At 38.2% G+C, this 13,105-nt stretch overlaps 1 protein-coding gene across 1 annotated transcript in view; it reads right to left on the reverse strand.

Moving 5' to 3' along the window:
• The window catches only part of MYO9A (myosin IXA), a 260,868-nt gene that overhangs the window by 22,527 nt on the left and 225,236 nt on the right, over positions 1–13,105 (reverse strand). The window contains exons 36-40 of the mRNA XM_011953817.1: positions 6,392–6,584; positions 4,142–4,270; positions 3,274–3,379; positions 2,074–2,205; positions 882–1,005 (exon numbers count right to left, since the gene is read on the reverse strand). Coding sequence (XP_011809207.1) covers positions 882–1,005; positions 2,074–2,205; positions 3,274–3,379; positions 4,142–4,270; positions 6,392–6,584 — 684 coding nt within the window. The remainder of the gene's footprint in view (positions 1–881; positions 1,006–2,073; positions 2,206–3,273; positions 3,380–4,141; positions 4,271–6,391; positions 6,585–13,105) is intronic.

Consider the following 13,105-nt stretch of genomic DNA (forward strand, 5'->3'; position numbering starts at 1 on the left):
TATGGGAGGAAGTACTGCTGGACCCCTGAAAGAATGAGGGCATGATGAAGCCTCCTTCTCTTTAGAGATTTATTGGGAATCTGAAATGCATGCTCATTGTCACAATTTTATTTCACAACTGAGAGGAAGAGGTAGCAAATGGGCAATAACTAAACCTTAATGCAGCAGTTTTCCAGTTATCCTGAAAACTGATTTCAGAGTAACATATATGGATAACTCCAGTTCTCAATAAGCACTAATCAATAGGGCTGATGCTATTGATTAGTGATCATTGAGAACTGGAGTTATATGTTACTGGTTGCAAAGGAAGATATTAAAAAGTGGGCAAACCAAGGAAATAAATTATCAGTTTTACAAGGACTGTCTCAAAACCTAACCCTAAACTCAAAGAAATACTTTTTGATTACAATAGACTCATAGATGGAATTCCATTTACTTAAGAATCAAATGATTCCATTTAAATTCAGTTACAAATGATTAAGTTCTCTACATCCCAGGAGTCTTGGCAGGACTACCAAAAGTGACACGATTAAAGCTGGGAACAGACAGTGGAAGGAAGTAGGGAAAAAAGTTAGAAAAGGACTACGTTTTCATTGAAAGGACATGAAAAGAAAGCAGGGCAGATTATTAAGACACCAGCATTTAATCTAAACACTTGATTTGAAAAATGCTACACACTTAATCACGCAGATTCTATAATGTAACTAAAGAGAGCTAGCAGATTAAACATGAGGAAGCCATAGCACCCTGAGATTTGGTGACTTTTTACTTGTTTTTTTATAAAAAAGATTCTGATAATAATCCTTGTATACACCACAAATGCACAATTAAATTCCCAAGACAACTCCCATTTTTCCATTATTTCATGTCTTGCATCTTACCATTGATCTACGAATCAGTGACAACCTGGTCTTTGCCTTATTCTCAGCAAATTCCAAGCTACTGATATCTTTGAGACGAGCCTTGTATTTATTCATTTGTTCCACAACGATTAGTTCCACACAACTGAAACAGGAGGAAAGAGAAAAAACTGTTAAGAATCTAAGTAAATAAAGTATAGCACTCACAGACTGTTTTTGTTGTAGACAGTTGAAAGATGAAGGAAAAAATTAACATCCCTTGCTTGATAAACTCAGAGACAAGGTTTAGAATGGTGGTTCACAACTTTGGCTGCACTTTAGAAGTCATCTAAAGAGCAGTTACGGCCGGGCACAGTGGTTCACGCCTGTAATCCCAGCACTTTGCGGGGCAGAGGCAGGTGGATCACCTGAGGTCAGGAGTTTGAGACCAACTTGGCCAACATGGTGAAATCCTGTCTCTACTAAAAATACTAAATTAGCCAGGCGTGGTGGTGCATGCCTATAATCCCAGCTACTTGGGAGGCTGAGGCAGGAGAATCACTTGAACCTGGGAGGTGGAGGTTGCAAGGTTGCAGTGAGCCAAGATCGTGCCATTGCACTCCAGCTTAGGTGACAAGAGCAAAATTCCATCTCAAAAACAACAAAAAAATAAAAAATAATAAAAAATAAAGAGCAGTTACAAATCCCAATGCCCAGGCTATACCCTAGATCAATTAAATCAGACTCTATGGGGATGGGATTCAAACAGTGACATATTTTTTTAAAGTTCCTTTTGCAGTCAAGATTAAGGAGAGCAAAAGAAAACCACATTAGTAGAAAAGTAGAGCCCCAAGAAAAAAGACCAAGGTGAAACACAGGAATACTGAAGTATTAAGACCAAAGGATTCAGAGCCATAAGACCACAGTTAGGCTAGATTACAGGAAGATACTAAGTGTTCATAATTTGATAAAATGGAAATTTAAAATCTATTTAGAAACTATAAGCAGTCCTAAAGAAAAGCCAGATTTAAAAAATAAGATGCTTTAAGACAAATGATGCTCAGTTGAATCCAGGAGTTCGCATCCTCAGCATAAGAAAACCCAGCAGTGTCCAACAATCTTCTTAAAAATATCTGAATTTATGAACCCATTCACTATGTCTGATATCTGGATACAGTGACTACGTAGTCAGAAGTCCCTGAGGTCTTGTAGAGGTTATGGTAACTGGCCTTACGTGGTAGTCTTACTGATGTCCTGTACACTTTGTAGTGGGTCAGTGGTGTCAGGGCAGCGGAGAATGCAGGGCGCAAACACAATGGCCAAAGCATTAGCAGACATTCGATTAGTGTCTTCCTGTAGAGCAATCCTAAGAAATAAAACAAAACAAAAAACAAGTGACTAAGGGATAAAAAGGGAGCACCATAGGTAAACAGGCAGAAGAGATGAGCAAAAGAAGACAGTATGACATGAACTGCATAGTACTAGAAGGATATAAGTACTTCTAGTAAGTTTAAGTGTCTGCAGACTTTTCCCAAGTTGTTCCTTTGTTCCTTTGTCTCTGGAAAATGTATTTTCACTTGTTCTTTCCTTGAAGCAGTCTAAGTCAGCCGATAGCTTCCCAAGGGAAATCTGGGACCTACCTGCTCAAGGCCAAGATCACTAGATGAACAAGTCCAAAGAATGCAGAATCAGCCAGGCACGGTGGCTCACACTTGTAATCCAGCACTTTGGGAGGCTGATGTGGGCAGATTACTTGAGGTCAGGAGTTTGAGACAAGCTTATCCAACATGGCAAAACCTTGTCTCCATTAAAAATACAAAAATTAGCCAGGTGTGGTAGTGCACACCTGTAATCCCAGCTATGTAGGGGGCTGAGGCAGGAGAATCACTTGAACTGGGGAGGCGGAGGTTGCAGTGAGCTGAGACTGCACTCCAGCCTGGGTGACAGAGTGAAACTGTGTCTCAACAACAACAAAAAGGAATGCAGAGTAGAAGCTTTAACCACAAATAAAGATGGTTTTCTTCTCAACTACTGCTAATATTTACACACAGGGGAAGAGACACTACTCCTGACGCCTCTTTGGTCAGTTAATTTCTGAGAATGATCTGAACCCCTCATATGAATTAGGTCATTTCAGTAGATTATATATCCTTTCTAGTTCAGCTGTTAGAAAACAGGCTAAACTACACAGTGCCACCATGAGGCTGAAGCTGCTACATGGTTCAAACAAGGGCAGAAAAGCAACTGCCATGCATTTCAGCTCAGCTGAAGATTTCTGCTCCAAGGTATCCTAACCACCTGTTTGAGACACTGACTTTATAAATAGAAGAAAAAATATAAATACCTGTCAGTTTTCCAAAGGAGAAATTCCTTATCTATGTAAAATAACCCAAGAGAAACTATTAAAAATCGTTTCCTTGCTTCTTAAAGTTACCTGACTAGATGAAAGATGAGGCGTTCCAGTGTATTGAGATGAGTTCGAGAGAGTTGATCAATCACAGAGTATACACCACGGATTGTCTCCTTCCTTTCCTGAAGGCCTAAAAACATTAAGAGCAGAAACTAAGACTAAATATCCCCTCTTATATAGTGTATCTTCCTCCCAGACACTATGAAGCAAAGGAGGCTGGCTATAGAGTTTTAGGAGTAGTTGTACCTGTAAGGCTGGAGAAGAGCAACTCAAAGTAACTATTTAACTCCTTTAGCTTGAGTTCTGTATTCATAAACAGTCTCCTTAGTTTGAACCTGTATCACAGTAATCCTTAATAACAGCAAGGGGATAGAGATGTTCTAGTTTTTCAGTCATTGTGTAGCAGATTGATTTCCCATTAAATTCAACATAATTTATGAAACCTCAGGGCCTAAATACCTCTAGAAAGGCCTTTATCAATATCCTATGCACCTATAGCACTGAGAAACTACACTCTGAAACCTGTTAGGCTTGGCATAAAACAGCCAGCTTTACACATAGTTCTTGCCTAGATTTCCAATTTAAATGAACATAAGCCTAATCTTAAAACTCTTATTTTTAATATTTTAATCTGTTTCATAACCCCAGTCTTTCAATTTCTTTGTAAGAAGCAACCAAATGGCTCACTCAGAACATTTTTAGGACACTAACATTTTGATGAGTCTCTAAAAAGTCAACATTTGAATAGGTGACAGTATACTGGCAGTTTTGTATTCACTGTCAAAAGTTTACCTTTAGATCTATAATAATTAAACCACTAGAAGACAGCTTGAAGATGGCATTTCTTCCCCAACTACAGGCCTTCTCTCTAACCCAGGAAGCCTATGCTTACCCATAGCTCGAAGAAATTCCTCATAGAGTTCAAAGGTCATGAGAGGATTCGGCAAATCTCGAAGCCATTGTTTGAATACACTTGCAATGACGTGTATGTTATAGTCATCTAGATTTACATTCTCAGCATCTATTTAGAGACAAGAGTTAGATTAACGAAGCCAAAACACGCAAAGAGATTCAAATAATTCACTTTAGAAACTATCATCATTAAAGGAAGGCTTCATGTTTCTTTTTTTTTTGAGATGGAGTTTCGCTCTTGTTGTCCAGGCTGGAGTGCAGTGTTGTGATCTTGGCTCCCCGCCTCTGCCTCCCGAATTCAAGTGATTCTCCTGCCTCAGCCTCCCGAGTAGTTGGGATTACAGGCATGTGCCGCCACGCCTGGCTAATTTTGTATTTTTAGTAGAGATGGGGTTTCTCCATGTTGGTCAGGCTGGTCTCAAACTCCCAACCTCAGGTGATCCACCTGCCTCGGCCTCCCAAAGTGGAGGGATTACAGGCGTGAGCCACCATGCCCGGCCGGCTTCATGTTTCTTAATCAAACTGACTAACCTATTTTCCACAATGTAATTCCATGCTTTGGAACTGTGCTTCTAACTGTGGTGAAAGAATACGTCTTGTTGATTTGTTTTCTAAATCTGTTGTGGAGTGAAGTGTGTAAAATAAAAGATCATGGCCAGGCGCGGTGGCTCACGCCTGTAATCCCAGCACTTTGGGAGGCTGAGATGGGCAGATCACTTGAGGTCAGGAGACAGAAAGCAGCCTGGCCAACATGGTGAGAGCTGTCTCTACTAAAAATATAAAAATTAGCTGGGTGTGGTGGCACACGCCTGTAATCCCAGCTACTTGGGAGGCTGAGGCTGAATTGCCTGAACTCGGGAGACAGAGGTTGCAGTGAGCCAAGGTTGCACCATTGTACTACAGCCTGGGCAACAGAGCAACTGTCTCTAAATAAACAAATGAATAAAATATTTTGATGCTGAAGTATTGTTAAACTGCTATAAACGTCTCTACATGCTTGCTCTCAATTTCTGTATTTTTCTTGCTATGGCTTTGTCCTCAGACCACACTTTGAGTAGCAATGTTTTACATGACAAACGAAAAAAAGCATACAGGACATTTTCTGAAAGTAAGGCTGATTTTAAGTAATTCTTAGAGATAAAAGGACAGTGATAATTGAGCTTAGAAAATGTAAAGAAAACACATTTACCCATTTCACTTATAAACTCCCTAAGGTTATACAGATTAGATGACTGCGAAGATTCGGGATGATTGATTTTCACTTGTGCTATTTCAAGGTATCAGAGACAAAGTCAGTAACTGCCTGTAAACTAAAGTAGACCAAGTCTCTTGTAGACGGAACCTTCTTGTAGACGGAACTGGTAAGACGGAGTCTTACCAGTTGTTGTTATTATTTTCATAGTCAATTCATTTCTCATTGATTTGTTCATAAGAAACAGCACTGTACATAGGTTCTTGGCCACACAAGGACACATTTTGTACTCTGTTTGGTTCAAAAAGATCTATTCCTTCCCAACAGTGATACCTTCCCAACAGTGATAAAGTGTAGAAGTTGAGAATGAAACCAAAGTCAATCCCCAGCACGAATTCCAGTACTAAAGCTACAGCTCTACAAAGATACATGCTCAACTCACTATCAGTTTGAGTAACTGTCATCAATGTAGACAGGCAAGATGATACCCAGGAAAGAGTACCCCTTGGAGTCAGAATCATAAAGAGAAAGAGGAAATAGATTATGAATTCAGAAGATCTGGGGTTAACTTCAATTTGGTCACTTATTGGTGATGAGTCTTTGGGCAAGATCCTCTGTAAGCCTCAGTTCCTTTTTCTGTAAATGGGGATAATAATATCCCTAATTCACAGGATTGTTGTGAATATTATAAATTAGTACAGTACCTTGCATCATCATCATCAGCTCATTATTTAATTTCCCTGTACCTTAGTTTTCTTCTTTGTCAATCAGGGGTATCACAATCTTACTGAATTATTACAAAAATTAAATGAGATCTGTCTCAAGTGCAAATTATATGCTCAATATATGTCTGCTGAATTGACCAAATGAAACCAAACACTCTTTAGAAAGCCAAAAAATGATAACAAAGCGCCACAGAAAAGAACGCATTCTTCCGGCTGCTAAGGAAAGGATCAACATGTAATGAAAACTTGAAGAGCATGAAATGACCTATTTAAATAAAAGTATTTCATTATGATTTAGAGGGCACTATCTTACCTGTATCTAGACCCTGTCGAAGCTCCTTGATTTTATTAGTCGAACCAGACTTTCGATAAATACCTTCTGTATACAGTCCATGCATTTCAATGTAGTTTATGAGCTTTTCCACCACTAAAGGAACAGTTCGGTCTTCGCTGGTCAAACGGGACAGTTCAACCCCAAACTGTCGAGATGATAGCTCTGGATCATACTAAATGAAAGATAATTTTTACTTTCCAAATGCATTAAAACATCTTGAAACATGTTTAATCAATTCTTTACCAGGAGCTACTTTTTATTTCTCTAAAGTTTTATGAGCATAGTTAGAAGAGTTGGGAGAAAGCGAATTATGTTTAACTAAGTATAAATGAGATTAGTTTCAATCCTTTTCCACCAGAATCTCCAAAAGAAAATAATGGAGTGAAGAATGAAGGCAATGGCAAAGGGCTACAGCTTCTGTCAAAAAATTGCTTCAAGAGCAAAGCTGGGATTTGGGTGTGGGGGAAAGGGTTGGATTTTATATGCAAACAGCTTGACCACCTACCAGATACCACTAGAAAATCTACTGATTTGATAAGAATAAGAGTCAGCAAGTTCTTAAGCATAAGAATGCTTTGATGTTTATATAAACTTTATGGAAGTTTAACTGAAAAATGATTTCATAATTAAAGGTAGAGGAACACACCGATCAGCCCATGACTACTGTTACAGCTCTTCTGTATTGACTTGAAGAGTGTATCTTATTTATTTATTTATTTATTTATCTATTTATTTATTTATTTATGAATGACAGAGTCTCTCTCTGTCACCCAGGCTGGAGTGCAATGAGGCGATCTCAACTCACTGCAACCTCCGCTTCCCAGGTTCCAGCGATTCTCATGCGTCAGCCTCCCGAGTAGCTAGGACTACAGGTGTGTGCCACTACGCCCAGCTGATATTTGTAGTTTTAGTACACACGGGGTTTCATCATGTTGGCCAGGCTGGTCTCAAACTCCTGTCCTCAAGCGATCTGCCCGCCTTGGCCTCCCAAAGTGCTGGGATTACAGGTGTGAGCCACTGCGTCCGGCCAATATCATACTTTATTAACCTATAGGTTACTTTATAGTCTATGTGACTGCAACAGAACAGCTTACCCTTAAGACTATTTCAAGTAATTCACTGAAAAGAAAAATGGCAGGTATTATCTTTGAGACTGAAAATTGTTTCACAAATCTGTCTTTCCTTCTCCTGCACCATTGTCCTTCCCTAACTGTATATTCCATTTTCTTCTTTAACCTGCATCCAACCAGTTGCCAAGTCAATCAGTTCATTGTCTCTATTTTTTCCTTTGTAAGTGTCATCACCTCAGCTCAAAACTGTATCACTAACCAATTAGACTACTTCAACAGTGTCTTGGCCAGTTTTCCCCATATTCATATTTCCCCTTTTAAAATATTCTATAGTACATATAATCTGTTTTATTATCCTCAAAAACCTTTAGTGGCTAATTAGTATACAGCAAACTAAAGTGCAAACATTCTTAAGTCTCATACTCAAGAACTTACTTGAACTGATTCTAATTTCTACTTTCCAGCCTTACATTCATAAATTTGTCATTTACGTGTTAGGTACCAAGAAAACAAAATCAAGGCCTTCTGCTTAAGACTAGTAGTGTTAGGCCCAGAGCCACTGCTCACACCTGTAATCCCAGCATTTTGGGAGGCCGAGGCAGGTGGATCACCTAAGGTCAGGAGTTCAAGACCAGCCTGGCCCATATTGTGAAACCCCGTCTCTACTAAAAATATAAAAATTAGCCAGGCATGGTAGCAGGTGCCTGTAATCCCAGCTACTCAGGAGGCTGAGGCAGGAGTATCACTTGAACACAGGAAGCAGGATTGCAGTGAGCCAAGATCGCGCCAGTGTACTCCAGCCTGGGTGACAAGAGCAAAACTGTCTCAAAAGAAAAAGAGTTGTGTGAAGATAAGTAAAATTATAAATAGATTTATTAAGTATTATGGAACCACAGAAGAGAGATAGCTAGATCAGGAAAGACTGGGCTGGATAACAAACAACTAATGATCTTGAAAAGACCTGATGTTAAACCTTAGTGTTGGAAAGCAAGTAATAGATAAGTAAAGAAAGCAGGATCTTTTAGGCACAGGAAATAAAAAACTACAAAGTTGGGCAGAGCAAAGTAGCTACGGAAAGGAAGCCACCAGATAATTTTAAATAAGGGATAGCATAATCAGTTTATTAGTTTGTATCAGTATTATCAGGATTATTTTGCATCATTTATGTATCTACATACTCTGCATTCCAGCACTTAATTCTTAGAGCATTATTTTCATGTCTATTTTGACATATGTTAAATTTCAGAGACAACATCTCTGAAAAGCATTTCCAAGTCTGAGGCAGAATGGACACAATCTTGGAATATTTAGAGGATGTATATTAAAAGTTTTGCCTTGTCACTATGTGAACTTGGCTAGGTTATTCACATTTGCAACAGAAATACCTCCTTTCTACTTCAGAGGTTGTTGTAAAGATTAAGTTGAACATACACAGCATGACAACCTGGTATATGTCAAATACTGAAAGAATTATTAAAGAAATAGAATAGAATAAGGCTTGCTGTAATGATTAAATTTTAGCCAAATGTTTTCCTAATGCTGGGACACAGATGTGCAAATACATATTCTGTTTATTTAAATTCCTATGGTATTAGAAATGTTATAACTTGTGAAAGCAAAATAACAAAATATTTTTAGGTATTAAACAAAAACTTTTAAAATATTTGATTTGAAACTAATCTAAAGCAAACATGCTAGAATATTCTATTTCTTGAAATGAAGAGACAAATTAATTTTACTTTTTTCAATGGAAAAAAATTTAATTCTGAGTACTTTTCTAAAAATATATTTTAATAGTTTTTGTTTCATAGTTATTTTTCATTTAAACTAACTTCATGAGTATTTTAAATAAAATCTTTATGGAGCTATGACATACACACATTGCAAGTTACAGCTTAAAGGATTTTCACAAAGACCCAAATTAAGAAACAAATATTACCAACAGTTTAAAATTCCCCTAGGTCTCTTCCAGCCACCATGCCCTTTACCCTTCACAAATAACCAGTATCTGTACTTCTGTCACTAAAAATTAGTTTTACCTGCTTTTGGATGTTATGTAAATGGAAAAACACAGTATGTGCATCTAGAGTTAGTTTAATCTATTTTTGAACTTTGTTTAAATGTACTCTTTTGTCTCTAACTTTCAGTCAACATTATGTTTGCATCAATAAATTTTTTTCTTTTGCACTTTTTACATTAATATTATTGATATGTAAAAGTACACAAAAGTACATGTAAACATAACAGTATGAAAATGATGCAAAGCAAGTTAGAATACAATACCTAGGTAATTAATAATACAAAGATATTAATTTTGCACCTGTTCTAATTTGCTCTATGACATACAACTGATAATTTTTAATTGATTTAACTTCTGACTTTCTTTCGAATACCTAGGGTCAAGATTTGATTTTAAGGCTTTAATGAAAATTGTTTAATAGATGTTTCTTTTTTTATTATAAGTTCTAGGGTACATATGCAGAACGTGCAGGTTTATTACATAGGTATACATGTGCCATGTTGGTTTGCTGCACCCATCAACTCATCATTTACATTAGGTATTTCTCCTAATGCTATCCCTCTCCCAGGCCCCCACCCTCCAACAGGCCCCGGTGTGTGATTTTCCCAACCCTGTGTCCAAGTGTTCTCATTGTTCAATTCCCACCTGTGAGTGAGAACATGCAGTGTTTGGTTTTCTGTCCTTGTGATAGTTTGCTGAGAATGATGGTTTCCAGCTTCATCCACGTCCCTGCAAAGGACATGAATTAATCCTTTCTTTATGGCTGCATAGTATTCCATGATGTATATGTGCCACATTTTCTTAATCCAGTCTATCACTGATGCACATTTGGGTTGGTTCCAAGTCTTTGCTATTATGAGTAGTGCCACAACAAACATATGTATGCATGTGTCTTTATAGTAGCATGATTTATAATCCTCTGGGTATATACCCAGTAAAGGGGTCGCTGGGTCAAATGGAATGTCTAGTTCTAGATCCTTGAGGAACTGCCACACTGTTTTCCACAATGATTGAACTAATTTACGTGCTCATCAACAGTGTAAAAGCATCCAGCCAGCATCTTTTGTTTCCTGACTTTTTAATGATTGCCATTCTAACTGGCATGAGATAGTATCTCATTGTGGTTTTGATTTGCATTTCTCTGATGACCAGTGATGATGAGCATTTTTTCATGTGTCTGTTGGCTGCATAAATGGCTTCTTTTGAGAACTGTCTGTGCATATCCTTTGCCTACTTTTTGATGGGGTTTTTTTCTTGTAAATTTGTTTAAGTTCTTTGTAGATTCTGGGTATGAGCTCTTTGTCAGATGGGTAGATTGCAAAAATTTTCTCCCATTCTGTAGGTTGCCTGTTCACTCTGATGGTAATTTATTTTGCTCTGCAGACGCTCTTTAGTTTAATTAGACCCCATTTGTCTATTTTGGCTTTTGTTGCCATTGCTTTTGGTGTTTTAGTCATGAAGTCGTTGCCCATGCCTACGTCCTCCTGAATGGTATTGCCTAGGTTTTCTTCTAGGGTTTTTATGGTTTTAGGTCTAACATTTAAGTCTTTAATCCATCTTGAATTAATTTTTGTTTAAGGTGTAAGGAATGGATCCAGTTTCAGCTTTCTACATGTGGCTAGCCAGTTTTCCCAGCACCATTTATTAAATAGGGAATCCTTTCCTCATTTCTTGTTTTTGTCACGTTTGTCAAAGATCAGATGGTTGTAGATGTGTGGTGTTATTTCTGTGGTCACTGTTCTGTTCCATTGGTCTATATATATGTTTTGATACCAGTACCATGCTGTTTTGGTTATTGTAGCCTTATAGTATAGTTTGAAGTCAGGTAGTGTGATGCCTCCAGCTTTGTTCCTTTTGCTTAGGATTGTCTTGGCTATGCGGGCTCCTTTTTGGTTCCATATGAACTTTAAGGTAGTTTTTTCCAATTCTGTGAAGAAAGTCATTGGTAGCCTGAAGGGGATAGCACTGAATCTATAAATTATCTTGGGCAGTATGGCCATTTTCACAATATTGATTCTTCCTATCCATGAGCATGGAATGTTCTTCCATTTGTTTGTGTCCTCTTTTATTTCCTTGAGCAGTGGTTTGTAGTTCTCCTTGAAGAGGTCCTTCACATCCCTTGTAAGTTGGTTTCCTAGGTATTTTATTCTCTTTGTAGCAATTGTGAATGGGAGTTCACTCATGATTTGGCTCTCTGTTTGTCTGTTATTGGTGTATAGGAAAGCTTGTGATTTTTGCACATTGATTCTTGTATCCTGAGACATTGCTGAAGTTGCTTATCAGTTTAAGATTTGGGGCTTAGATGATGGAGTTTTCTAAATATACAATCATGTCATCTGCGAACAGGGACAATTTGACTTCCTCTTTTCCTAATTGAATACCCTTTATTTCTTTCTCTTGCCTGATTGTGCTGGCCAAAAATTCCAACACTATGTCGAAAAGGAGTGGTGAGAGAGGGCATTCCCTGTCTTGTGCTGGTTTTCAAAGGGAATGCTTCCAGCTTTTGCCCATTCAGCATGATATTGGCTTTGTCATAAACAGCTCTTATTATTTTCAGATATGTTCCATCAATACGTAGTTTATTGAGAGATTTAGCACGAAGGGCTGTTGAATTTTGTCAAAGGCCTTTTCTGCATTTATTGAGATAATCATGTGGTTTTTGTCTTTGATTCTGTTTATGTGATGAATTACATTTATTGATTTGCATATACTGAACCAGCCTTGCATCCCAGGGATGAAGCCAACTTGATCATGGTGAGTAAGCTTTTTGATGTGCTGCTGGATTCAGCTTGCCAGTATTTTATTAAGGATTTTTGCATCGATGTTCATCAGGGATATTGGTCTAAAATTCTCTTTTTCTTGTTGTGTCCCTGCCAGGCTTTGGTATCAGGATGATGCTGGTCTCATAAAATGAGTTAGGGAGGATTCCCTCTTTTTCTGTTGATTGGAATAGTTTCAGAAGGAATGGTACCAGCCCCTCTTTGTACCTCTGGTAGAATTTGGCTGTGAATCCGTCTGGTCCGGGACTTTTTTTGGTTGGTAGGCTTTTAATGATTGCCTCAATTTCAGAGCCTGTTATTGGTCTATTCAGAGATTCAACTTCCTCCTGGTTTAGTCTTGGGAGGGTGTATGTATCCAGGAATTTGCCCATTTCTTCTAGATTTTCTAGGTCATTTGCATAGAGGTGTTTATAGTATTCTCTGATGGTAGTCTGCACTTCTGTGGGATTGGTGGTGACACCCCTGTATCATTTTTTATTGCATCTATTTGATTCTTCTCTCTTTTCTTATTAGTCTTGCTAGCGATCTATCAATTTTATTGATCTTTTCAAATAATAGCTCCTGGATTAAATGATTTTTTCAAGGGTTTTTTGTGTCTCTATCTCCTTCAGTTCTGCTCTAATATTAGTTATTTTTTGCCTTCTGCTAGCTTTTGAATTTGTTTGCTCTTGCTTCCCTAGTTCTTTTTTTTTTTTGAGACAAAGTCTCGCTTTGTCGCCCAGGCTGGACTACAGTGGCCGGATCTCAGCTCACTGCAAGCTCCGCCTCCCGGGTTCACGCCATTCTCCTGCCTCAGCTTCCCGAGTAGCTGGGACTACAGGCG

The sequence above is a fragment of the Colobus angolensis genome, unplaced genomic scaffold (assembly GCF_000951035.1).
Source record: "Colobus angolensis palliatus isolate OR3802 unplaced genomic scaffold, Cang.pa_1.0 Scaffold372, whole genome shotgun sequence".
Taxonomy (NCBI): domain Eukaryota; kingdom Metazoa; phylum Chordata; class Mammalia; order Primates; family Cercopithecidae; genus Colobus; species Colobus angolensis.